At 41.9% G+C, this 13,070-nt stretch overlaps 2 protein-coding genes across 8 annotated transcripts in view; one reads left to right on the top strand and one right to left on the bottom strand.

Moving 5' to 3' along the window:
- Positions 1-13,070, bottom strand: part of LOC139552056 (divergent protein kinase domain 1B-like) — a 49,847-nt gene that overhangs the window by 25,584 nt on the left and 11,193 nt on the right. For 2 of the 7 annotated variants that reach the window (XR_011670378.1, XM_071363422.1), the window contains exons 1-2: positions 3,713-4,390; positions 2,002-2,136 (exon numbers count right to left, since the gene is read on the bottom strand). Coding sequence is in view for 6 of the 7 variants with exons in the window: in XM_071363422.1 (XP_071219523.1) it covers positions 2,002-2,136; positions 3,713-3,781 (204 nt within the window). In the remaining variant the exon portion in view is untranslated. Of the gene's footprint in view, positions 1-2,001; positions 2,137-3,712; positions 4,392-4,585; positions 4,678-5,482; positions 5,566-13,070 lie in introns of those variants that run through there. The other 5 variants (XM_071363425.1, XM_071363424.1, XM_071363427.1 and 2 more) reach the window with 5 other exon arrangements.
- Positions 10,439-13,070, top strand: part of LOC139552059 (1-acyl-sn-glycerol-3-phosphate acyltransferase alpha-like) — a 29,327-nt gene continuing 26,695 nt past the window's right edge. Inside the window, exon 1 of the mRNA XM_071363429.1 lies at positions 10,439-10,904. Within this exon, the coding sequence (XP_071219530.1) occupies positions 10,729-10,904 (176 nt within the window). The 5' untranslated portion in view covers positions 10,439-10,728. The remainder of the gene's footprint in view (positions 10,905-13,070) is intronic.

Here is a 13,070-nt window from a genome sequence, read left to right as displayed (position 1 = left end):
CCTAAACAATATCATAACCGCCATTGATAAAAGACAGTACTGTGCAGCCGTCTTCATCGACCTGGCCAAGGCTTTTGACTCTGTCAACCACCGCATTCTTATCGGCAGAGTTCAGTGTGTCAAATTGGAGGGCCTGTTGTCCAGACCTCTGGCAGTCTCTATGGGGGTGCCACAGGGTTCAATTCTTGGGCTGACTCTTTTCTCTTTATATATATCAATGATGTCGCTCTTGCTGCTGGTGATTCTCTGATCCACCTCTATGCAGACGACACCATTCTGTATACATCTGGCCCTTCTTTGGACACTGTGTTAACAAAACCTCCAAATGAGCTTAAATGCCATACAACACTCCTTCCGTGGCCTCCAACTGCTTTTAAATGCTAGTAAAACTAAATGCATGCTTCTCAACCGATCGCTGCCCGCAACCGCCCGCCCAGCGTCACTACTCTGGACGGTTCTGACTTAGAATATGTGACCAACTACAAATACCTAGGTGTCTGGTTAGACTAAACTCTCCTTCCAGACTCACATTAAGCATCTCCAATCCAAAATTACATTGGCTTCCTATTTCGCAACAAAGCCTCCTTCACTCATGCTGCCAAACATACCCTCGTAAAACTGACGATCCTACCGATAATTGACTTCGGCGATGTCATTTACAAAATAGCCTCCAACACTCTCGTTGGCTGGCCCTCGCTACATATTCGTCGCCAAACCCACTGGCTCCAGGTCATCTATAAGCCGTTTGTAGGTAAAGCCCCGCATTATCTCAGCTCACTGGTCACCATAGCAACACTGACCCGTAGCACGCACTCCAGCAGGTATATTTCACTGGTCATCCCCAAAGCCAACACTTCCTTTGGCCGCCTTTCGTTCCAGTTCTTTGCTGCCAATGACTGGAACGAAATCACTGAAGCTGGAGTCATATCTCCCTCTCTAACTGTAAGCATCAGCTGTCAGAGCAGCTTACTGATCACTGTACCTGTACACAGCCAATCTGTAAATAGCACACCCAACTACTTCATCCCCATATTGTTAGTTATCTTCTTGCTCTTTTGCCCCCCAGTATCTCTACTTGCACATCATCATCTGCACATCTATCACCACAGTGTTAATGCTAAATTGTAATTATTTCACCTCTATGGCCTATTTATTGCCTTACCTACCTAATCTTCTACATTTGCACACACTGTACATAGATTTTTCTATTGTGCTTTTGACTGTACATTTGTTTATGTGTAACTCTGTGTTTGTGTCCACTGCTTTGCTTTATCTTGGCCAGGTCGCAGTTGTAAATGAGAACTTGTTCTCAACTGCCCTACCTGGTTAAATAAAAAATGTAAAAAATGTTTAAAAAACATACCCCAAACCGAGGCCATGGATTACAGGCAACATTTGCACTAAAGAGTAGTGCTGCCGCTTTCAAGGAGCGGAACTCTAACCCAGATGCTTATAATAAATTCCGCTATGCCCTCCGACGAACGATCAAACAGGAAAAGCGTCAATACAGGACTATGATTGAATCTTCACCGGCTCCGACGCTCTTCGGATGTGGCAGGGCTTGCTAACTATTACAGACTACAAAGGGAAGCATAGCCATGAGCTGCCCAGTGACACGAGCCTACCAGACAAGGCAAGCAACACTGTGGCATGCATGAGAGCATCAGCTGTTCCGGACGACTTTGTGATCACGTTCTCCGTAGCCGATGGGAGTAAGACTACTTGAATTGGCTATATTGTAAAAATGTATGAAAACAAAAATGTAATGTTAGGCATTAGGGTTTGCAGTGTGGTAAGGGTTAAGTTTAAAATCAGATTTTATAACTTTGTTGCTGTGTCAGATACTAACCTGTGCCTCTTTCGGGGAAAGTAGTCTAAAAGTAACAGAAGGTAATCCAAAAGTTACATTACTGATTCCAATTTTGGACAGGTAACTATTAACTGTTATGGATTACATTTAGAAAGTAAGCTATCCAATCTTGTGAGCACACTCATACTTACGATGACCATGTGGCAGACATGTCCTCGGCAGAGCTCGGAGTAGGAGGCATACTGCATGTAGAGGACCCAGCTGCCCACCAGGATACCCAACCAGGCCAGCAGCAGGTACTTCACCTTTAACACCGGGAGACGACTCTACATGGGAGAGAGGAAGAGACCATGGTCATTCAGTAGATGCTTTTATCCAAGGCGATTTACAGAAGTGTCAGCATTGTATGTGGCCCACGCGGGAATCAACTTATTGCCAGCAGCATGCTCTAACTTACTGGGCCATTGGCACCTGTATTTACTGTTATGTTGTGCCGTGCCAGAGTGGGATATTAACAAAGTACACATTATTTTTAACAGATTCCCTGTTGTTGAACCTTCTCATGTGCAAAGAAATCTGCAGCCACCCAAGCCATACTGTTCTCTCTGTTTCCGCAAGGCAAGCGGTAGGGGTGTATCAAGTCTGACACCGACAAGCTCCTTAACAGCTTCTACCCCAAGCCATAAGACTGTTGAATAAGTAACAAAATGGCTACACAGACTGAGTTTAACCTATTTTTTTGCACTGTTTTTATGCACACTGACAGGGCCCTACACACACATAATATGCACATACATTAATAATGGCTCTACACACACGCACTCACATAGAATCATCTACGCTGCTGCTACTCTGTTTATCATATATCCTGATGGCTCGTCACCTTACCCCCCCACACACACAGTAAATATGTTACTGAAACTGACTGCCCCTGTATATAGTATGCTTACTTATTCTCATGTTCCTTATTTGGTAGAGATACTCTTAATGATCTGCTATGAAAAGCCAACTGACATTTACTCCTGAGGTGCTGACTTCTTGCACCCTCGACAACTACTGTGATTATTATTATTTGACCATGCTGGTCATTTATGAACATCTTGGCCATGTTCTGTTATAATCTCCAACCGGCACAGCCAGAAGAGGACTGGCCACCCCTCATAGCCTGGTTCCTCTCTAGGTTTCTTCCTAGGGAGTTTTTCCTAGCCACCATGCTTCTACACCTGCATTGCTTTCTGTTTGGGGTTTTAGGCTGGGTTTCTGTACAGCACTTTGAGATATCAGCTGATGTAAGAAGGGCTATATAAATACATTTGATTTGATATTTCTCGTGTTTTTGTTCTACCTTGTTATTTTTAGTATTACAGCGTTAAAGATCACTGCACTGTTGGGTTTAGAGCTTTCAAGAAAGGCATTTCACTGTACTTGTGCATGTGACATTAAAAACGTGAAACTTGAAACTAGCCTTGCCATTCCTGGCACCATTCTTTTACTTCTCAAACGGGTTGATTGTCATATGAATATGACATATGAACAATAACTTTTGATACATAAGTGAAGTAGGCCTATGTGCAGCCATGTGCTCTGGGGGAAGTAACTTGCCAAGCCACCATTCAGTTTATGCGCCATGACCGCAGCCAAAAACGGAGGCTTGTGCATCCATCTCCAAAATGAATACCACAGATTTATATCGCTCAAATCTTTCCACGTTGATATTCAATAACACCTCATTGTCCACAAGGCAAATAACCTGTTTTCACCTTTGTTCAGCCAAAATAAAATTCACACACTGGTTTATGGTGTTATTAGGCCTACCTAATTATACAGAGAGAGTTCTTAATGGGTAATTATCTGATGGCCTAAGGCACAAAAACCCAGGCAAATCACAGGTACTTGTCCCACCTGCAGCCCCTTCGACAGAGGGCAAAACAGCACCAGATGCACGAGTCTCCGTAAACCTCTGTGCATCATGAGCGATTAGGACGCGCCCGGGCTGGAATGGCAAATCACTGAACCGTATTCCCGTCGAGTCACATCCTTGAGACAAGCATTTCCCGTCTGAGCACAATAAACTGACATCACTCGTTCAACCAAATACCATTCAGTATTATTCGCATTTGTCGTGCGGTATTTGCATGAGGGGCAAAGATCTTTTGTGAAAATTAAAAACAAAATCAAAAACAGTCCAGAGCGACGGCGATGAGTCAGGTCAGCGAGACAGAGGACATCGTTTCATCATCCTATTTAACAAGCACGCCATTATTTTTGCAGAAAATAAAAACCGATCCAAAGCTTTCACCCATCCTTGGGGAAAAATACAAAGTGCAGCGATATTTCGTTCAGATCATGCAGAATGACATTCTGGCCACACGTTTTCAGCTGCCGAGGCGCCATCGATTAGGACAGCAGAAAAATCCTGTCCTACTCCTGTTTCAACAAATAATGTATAACGTTAGATACCCCGTTTTCCAAATATAGTAGCTTTCTTATATGCTACGCTGCTACACCTTCCGACTCCATCGACCAACCCTCGTCCGTTACAGCACTGTTGTAGCGATTCATGTGAGCGCTATTTTAAAAGGGGAAGTCACAAATCTCAATTCACAGCTTTTAGACTGCCGGTATAAATAGACACCCCCTACTTTTTATATGAGGAGAAGAGAAAAGGCTTTATTTAACTAGGCAAGTCAGTTAAGAACAAATTCCTATTTACAACGACGGCCTAGGAACAGTTGGTTAACTGCCTTTTTCAGGGGAAGAACGACAGATTTTTACCTTGTCAGCTCAGGGATTCGATTTGGAAACCTTTCGGTTACTTGCACAATGCTCTAACCACTAGGCTACCTCCTGCCCCACGACACAGTGGGGCGGCAGGTAGTATAGTATCCCTAAATATAAATCAGCCATTTACTTCCTGTGAGGTTTCTTCCAATCATATCACTGCAACTATTTACATCAGATTACTGCACCTACTGATTTTATAAAAACAATACAATGTTGACTGTGTAAATAATGACAGTGAAAGACAATCATAATGAATCAATGCTGTGTTTCAATGCTGTTTTGCCAACTCCTGAAACTGCTATTTTTTATTTTATTTTTATAGTTTATTTAACTAGGCAAGTCAGTTAAGAACAAATTCTTATTTACAATGACGGCCAAACCCGGACGACGCTGGGCCAATTGTGCACCGCCCTATGGGACTCCCAATCACGGCCGGTTGTGATACAGCCTGGATTCAAACCAGGGTGTCTGTAGTGACACCTCAAGCACTGAGATGCACTGCATTAGACCGCTGCGCCACTCGATCAAAACCTTCAGTCAAAAACTACAGGTTTTGATTGAGTAGAACAGTAGTAGTGGTAGTCACTCAGGGATTAATTATCTGGCACCGGTTCAAAGCTTCTAGTTAACAAACAGCAGATACACCGGTCTGAGACCTGAGGCGCCGGGCAGGGCTGGATTACACTCCTAGATTATCACAACTAATCCCGTTATATCTGTAGTCTAAATCTGACATATTGACTCCTGAACGACTTGATTTATAAGAGGGATAAACGTGACATGTCTCTTCACGGTCAGAAATGATGAAATCTGGTTAAGCTTAGACCACAGTTGACAAGGATTTTATTGTACAAGCGAAATAAACAATACACTTTTTTTTTTGCTTACCTCTTTGTACTGAAGACCTCAAACCATCAGGTCCATCTCGCTGAATGTATTGAGTGCTGGTAGGGAGTCCACCAACATACATTTCAGAGTGTCCTCAGCTCAGTCCTAAATGTGTGAGTCAAACATGATCGAAATCAAAGTAGATGTTTCTGTATGAGAGGAAATGCAGAACATTGTATGAATGTCTAATGCATTGTTTACTTCATATATTGTATATACAGTGCATTTGGAAAGTATTCAGACCCCTTGACTCTCCACATTTTGATAAATTACAGTCTTATTCTAAAATGGATTATTAGTATTTTTTACCTTCATCAATCTACACACAATACCCCATAATGACAAAGCAAAAACAGATTTTTAGAAATGTTGGCAAATTTATAAAAAATGTAATATCACATAAGTATTCAGACCCTTTACTCGGTAGTTTGTTTTAGCACCTTTGGCAGCGATTACAGCCTTGAGTCTTCTAAAAGCTTGGCACACCTGTATGTGGGGAGCTTCTCCCATTCTTCTCTACAGATCCTCTCAAGCTCTGTCAGGTTGGATGGGGAGCATCGCTGCACAGCGATTTTCAGGTCTCTCCAGAGATGTTCGATCGGGTTCAAGTCCGGGCTCTGGCTGTGCCAGTCAAGGACATTCAGAGACTTGTCCCAAAGCCAATCCTGAGTTGTCTTGGCTGTGTGCTTAGAGTCGTTGTCCTATTGGAAGGTGATCTTTCGCCCCAGTCAGAGTTCCTGAGCGCTCTGGAGCAGGTTTTCATCAAGGAACTCTGTACTTTGCTCAGTTCATCTTTCCCTCGATCCTGACTAGACTCCCAGTCCCTGCTGTTGAAAGAAATTCTCCACAGCATTATGCTGCCACCACTATGCTTCACTGTAGGGATGGTGCCAGGATTCCTCCAGACGTGATTCTTGGCATTCAGGCCAAAGAGTTCAATCTTGGTTTCATCAGACCAGAGAATCTTGTTTCTCATGGTCTGAGAGTCCTTTAAGTGCCTTTTTGCAAACTCCAAGTGGGCTGTAATGTGCCTTTTACTAATTAGTGGCTTCCGTCTGGCCACTTTACCATAAAGGCCTGATTGGTGAAGTGCTGCAGAGATAGTTGTCCTTCTGGAAGGTTCTCCCATCGCCACAGAGGAACTCTGGAGCTCTGTCAGAGTGACCATTGGGTTCTTGGTCACCTCCCTGGCCAAGGCCCTTCTCCCCCGATTGCTCAAATTGGCCAGGAGGCCAGCTCTAGGAAGAGTCTTGGTGGTTCCAAACTTCTTCCATTTAAGAATGATGGAGGCCACGGTGTTCCTGGGGACCTTCAATGCTGCATAAATGTTTTGGTATCCTGTCTTGGAGCTCTACGGACTATTCCTTTGACCTCATAGCTTGGTTTTAGCTCTGACATGCACTGTCAACTGTGGGACCTTATATAGACAGGTGTGTGCCTTTCCAAATCATGTCCAATCAATTGAATTTACCACAGATGGACTCCAAATCAAGCTGTAGAAACATCTCAAGGATGATCAATGGAAACAGGATGCACCTGAGCTCAATTTCGAGTCTCATAGCAAAGGGTCTGAAAACTTATGTAAATCATTTTTTTCTGTTTTTACTTGTAATAAATTAACAAAAATGTAAAAAAAACTGTTTTCGCTTTGTCATTATGGGGTATTGTGTTTAGATTTATGAGAGGGAAAATAATTTTATCCATTTTAGAATAAGGCTGTAATGTAATAACATGTGGAAAAAATCAAGGGGTCTGAAAACTTTCCAAATGCACTGTATATATCTCCTGGACTACAGAAGACAGCAGAGAGAGCACGCTCCCATTCATATCGACAGGGCCCCGGTGGAGAGGGTCAAAAGCTTCACGTTCCTCTGCTTGCACATCACCAACAACCTGAAATGGTCCCTTCACACAGACAGCGTGGTGAAGAAGGCGCAATAGTGCCTCTTCAACCTCAGGAGGCTGAAGAAATTTGGCTTTGTGAGGTTCTTGCCTAAGACTCTCATGAACTTCTACAGATGCGCCATTGAGAGCATCCTGTTAGGCTGTATCACCGCCTGGTATGGAAATTGCACCATCCGCAACCGCAGGGCTCTTCAGGGGGTGGTGCAGTCAGCCCAACGCATCACCAGGGGCACACTGCCTGCCCTCCAGGACATCTACAGCACTGGTGTCACAGGAAGGCCAAGAAGATCATCAAGGACCTCAGCCACCCGAGCCTGTTCACCCCGCTACCATCTAGGTGCATCAAAGCAGGGACGGAGAGACTGAGAAACAGCTTCTATCTCCAGGCCATCAGACTGTTAAACAGTCACCACTAGCCACGAGAGAGAGAACAGGAAAGGGAGAGAGAATAAGATGCTGCACAGCCCAACAAATATCTTATGAAGATGTTAAGATGATCACAAATAACTTGAGTTTGAACCTGAGTTGGGCCCCAGGCATCAACAGCAATAATGCATTTTTCAATGTGCCGCTATGTTTTGCTTTGGAAATATATTTGTAATCAAATCAGAAATTGTTGGTAGCTGCTTTGTTTTGGAAACACATGCCTAATAAACACAGAATTAACCAAATCTTTATTTACCAAATCTTTAGAGAGTGAGATCAGCAGCCTAAGTCATTAGCTGAATGCAATGACTGCAGGCTACCTCGAACCTGTAATGTTATTTTAAATTTAATGACATTACATAATAAAAAAATGTTTTAACAGAAAAGATTAGTCACAGTACAAATCTTCCTCTTCTATCTCCCCTTACCTCAGGGAACCAGTATTACAGTATTTGAGTACTTGAGTAAAAGTCTAAAAGTATTTGGTATTAAATATACTTAAGTATCAAAAGTAAATGGAATTGCTAAAATATACTTAAGAATCAATGGTCACTGGCCTCCCAAGTGACCCAGTGCTAGCTGTGCCACTAGAGATCCTGGTCCGAGATCCTGGTCTCTGTCGCAGCCATCCGCGACTGGGAGACCCATGGAGTGGCACACAATTGACCCAGCGTCGTCCGGGTTTAGGGGAGGGTTTGGCTGGCAGCAATGATCTTGTCCCACTGCACTCTAGCGACTCCTGTGGCGGGCCCGGCGCAGTGCACGCTGACCAGGTCACCAGGTGTACGGTGTTTCCTCCGACACATTGGTGTGGCTGGCTTACGTATAAAGTGGGCATTGTGTCAAGAAGCAGTGCGGCTTGGCTGTGTTGTGTTTAGGAGGACGCATGGCTCTCGACCTTCGCCTCTCCCGAGTCCGTACGGGAGTTGCAGCAATGAGACAAGACTGTAACTATCAATTGGATACCACAAAATTGGGGAGAAAAAGGGGTAAAAGTAATAAGAATCAATGGTCGAAGTATAAATCGTTTTAAATTCCTTATATTAAGCAAAACAGATTACACAATTTTCTTGTTTTCTTTTATTTCCGGATAGCCAGGAGCACACTCCAACACTCAGACATAATTTACCAACAAAGCATTTGTGTTTAGTGAGTCCTCCAGATGAGAGGCAGTAGGGATGACTAGGGATTTTCTCTTGATAAGTGTGTCAATTGGAGTACGTTTGGGTATCAGGGAAATGTATGGAGTAAAAAGTGCATTATTTTCTTTAGGAATGTAGGCAAAAATATTAATAGTAAAGTAAATTACAGACCCCCCCCCAAAAATCTACTTAAGTAGTACTTTAAAGTATTTTTGCTTAACTTAAGTACTTTACACCACTGCCAAAATGGGGGGGATTCATTATAATAATACTGCTTTGAAATTGTTCATTTTCACATTTCCATTTGAGTAATTTAGCAGACGTTTTTGTCCAGAGAGACAAACAATTAATGCATGCATCTTAAAATAGCTAGGTGAGACAACAACATATAACAATCGTATTAAGTACATTCAGTACATATTAAGTACATTCAACAAAGTATTTATCAACATTTTTACACATACTTTAATATTTCATTATTTTAGCGGTGGCTCTTATCACACCGATCCATAGTGCTATCAGACTTCTGATACCAATGCAGTTTGAAAGGTGGACCACAAAATGTGAACTGCTAAAAAACATTTTTATAGTAAAGTAGTTTGTATTTTGAAAATAAATTGGAGTATAATTCAGCCCAGTGTAACTTGAATGACAAAATAAACAGAAGTAATTAAAATGTATTTCAAATACATGTAACAGGAATAGAGTACCACAGTATGAATCATAATACCCATAAAACCTAGAGGTCGAACAAGGAAATGGTTCCAATCGTTTTTCCACCATTAATTTTTTCCCATATGGGATATTAGAAAGACTTCAAATAAGGCTGTGTTTCGTGTTGGCTATCCCTGGCATGACGTTTTGATAAGCGTGTAAATCTCTCTAGGACAAGGTAAGTTTTATCAATATATTCACCTGTATTTACCACCCTCCCCAAATGAAATGCAAATTAGCTGCTAATGTGGCTGCTAATCATTAGCTGCTAATCGTAAAGAACTACTAATACCATTATATCTGGACGAGACTGCCGAATCAAGGTAAAGGTAAGAATCTCTGCATTAACTATCTAACATTAGCTAAATTTAGTAATGAATAAATTGTTTAAAACATTTATTGACAATTCTGTGAACTGTCTTGTGCAAGTTTTAAATTGATACAATACATGTTTTCAAAAGTGTCAGCTAGAGATGATGTGCTGGAGCTTGCAGGGATTTGTAGTCTTGCATGATGTCTACTTTGATGCTAATTAGCATTTTTGAATCTGAGAGTAAATAGAGCTGAATAGATTGATAAAAGTCACATTGTCTGAGAGAGACTTACATGGTTATCAAAATGTCACGCCACGGTAAGTCTACACGAAACACAGCCCTTATTTTAAGTGTTTCTAAAATTCCCTATGTGAAAAATTAATGGTAGAAAAACGATTGGAACCATTTCCCTAATTGCCCGCTAGGTTTTATGGGTATTATTACAACTCCACTGTGGGGCTTTATACTGCCCATCTCTGCAGAGGAACTTAATGCTTGTGCCACCGGAAACCATTGAATTTCATATCGGAACCACTACATGAGGCTGCCTGCACCATCGTCGACTGAAAAGTGTTGTCATATTTGTCGTTCACGGTCGCGTTATTTTAACCCAGAGAACGAGTTGTGCACCACCGGTGTTGGCCTTGGAAGTTGAAATGTCAGCCGGTGCCACAGTGCCGCTCACGCTTGCTCACTAGCTACAGTAACGTCAGCTTTTTCTGCCAATATCCTCGCAGGAATCAGTATGGATGCGCTCTGGGTATTCCTAATGCTGCTGGTCCCACTTCTGCTATGGACTAGTAGCACCTTTGTTTTTTATTTCAAAAAGTGTTTCTACGTGGCTTATATGATGGTTTTGGGTGCGATTGCGATTCCGCTTAGTATTCTGAAAAGCGGAGGCAGGGACGTTGAAAACATGAGGTAAGTTCCAGGTTGCACAACAGCGCGAGCGATGCTTTGCTAGCGAACGTTTCGTTTGCTCATTTGAATGGAAGATGGCTAGCTTGCCAAATCTTGAAATGTTACAAACATAACATCAATCTGTGGCTTTACCCTAATTTATCATAAGCCATTTTGCTGATATTTTTCACCGGTTGGTTGCAACATTTTTATAACGAAATTCGAGGTAGTTATCCAGCGGTTGGAAAGAAAGCACATTTAGCTAGCTAGCTTCAAATGCATTGCCAGATGTTTGGGACTTTCTGAACCAGGCGGCTAATACTAGTTAGCTTGCTAACGTTAGCTTCACCTCGCATCCGGACATGGCCTCTGGGCCCGACATTTGTCACTGTCAACCGGTTTGGAACAACATATCCAACAGGCGTGTGTTTTTTTTTTTTGCACAGATGTAAACCAACAATAGATTGCAGAAAATGCCACTTTAATCTATGCATTTTTGTTGTTGCATAGATTGTGTGTCAATGTTTCAAGTCTAAACAGGACCAAGAAAAGAGGATGTTTGGTTTCATCAGTTGGTTTAATGTCAACTGAATAACTTTCAGTTTAGTCATGACCCATACTAGCCATAATAATCCGACTTTCGTTAGTTTCTTCTCGCTATTCGGAACATTGCCTAGTCTAATAAGACTTTTGTGTTTGATACCAATTATTGGTATACAATCAAAGAAACCACTGCACTTTTGTGGACATTTTCCTGACAAGCCAGTATGTTTGAATGTAATTTTATTAAACTTACTCTACCAGTTGTCATTCAGCTGCTCGAAATTTGAGACCAAATATCCACAGAAATGTTTACCAAACTTATTTTTTTAAATCACCTGGCACATGCATAAAACCATGTAAACACCTTTTTTAGTTTTTATGTACTTCAGTCTTGTGAGCAAACACTTAGTGATTGCCACACACACAGACCCATGTCAGTTTAATGCTTTTTTCCAGTGGATATTTTGTCTCAAAAGCTGACATTTGGCAGAGTAAGTCAAAATATAATTTTATTCAACATTCATGACAGACAAGGGACGTTTAGGTTTTTCCTATGTAAATGTACATGGTGTTGCCTACACAATTGAAGACATCGACATGTTTCGGTATTTGTAGGAATGTTTCTATGCCAGAATTTTGGACAGCGGAGCCCGGCGCGGTATATGGCTTGGAAAATGTACCTCAAACCAGGAATCGAATATGTCGCTGTATTCATTATTCCTGAGCGATGAATCGAGAAGATTGGAATACTACAATTTTTTTTATTAAACTGCTGTGTTTGTCAGCATGCTAGGCTAGCTGATGCTATAGCATCCCATTGGATTCCATGAGAATGTGATACCTAGCGTTTTGGTGGTTAACTACTGGAACTCTAGTCGATTCCAAGGGTTTTCTTTAGCTAGTCTAGTAGTATACTGTTAAAACGGCAGTTTTTAATAAATAAATAAAAAATAAATCTTCTCGATGTATCATATGGGATAAGTAAGAGTAAAGCGCTATTTCCCATCCCTGGATTGAGGTACGTTTTCTGACCCATATCTCACACTGGCTCCGCGGTGTCCTGATCATGGCAGCCTGTCATTCTGACCTTACAGGGGAGATGTAGCCTACTTCCAGTGACCGTAAGGTTGGATTCTTTAGGATAGCCCCACATATTAGACATGTCTATGAAATTGCCATTCAGGCAATTTATGTGGAAGGCTAATGTAATTTATGTGAAAGGCTAATGTAATTTATGTGGAAGGCTAATGATTTTAGTCTAAATTAAACCAATACCACTTCCATGTTGGAATCGATAATTAAATCACTTTACAGTGTTTTAGGATGGTTGCCAAGTTCCAACTGGCTATTTAATTGAGGAAAATCCCACCTGGCATTCACTACACAAGAAATGTACATTGTACACCACTCTTCTTACTGGGTCAACTTCTGCCTAATACTCATTTTGGTGGAGTTAAACTACACCTGTGTCAATGTGTAACTCAGTCCACTCGTCAGCAGGCCAGAGGGATTGGGTATTGTACTGTGGACAGAGACACGACCTATTGGACAGAAGTGACTATATTATTGGATAATTACTCAGAGAGGAGTGGGGGTCAGATAGAACTGAATATCCCTCCTGGTTGGGGTCATGTTACCGACTGG

Source organism: Salvelinus alpinus, chromosome 24 (assembly GCF_045679555.1).
Source record: "Salvelinus alpinus chromosome 24, SLU_Salpinus.1, whole genome shotgun sequence".
In the NCBI taxonomy this organism is placed as follows: domain Eukaryota; kingdom Metazoa; phylum Chordata; class Actinopteri; order Salmoniformes; family Salmonidae; genus Salvelinus; species Salvelinus alpinus.
Note: the sequence above shows the minus strand (reverse complement) of the source record. Positions and strands in the feature narration are given on the sequence as shown.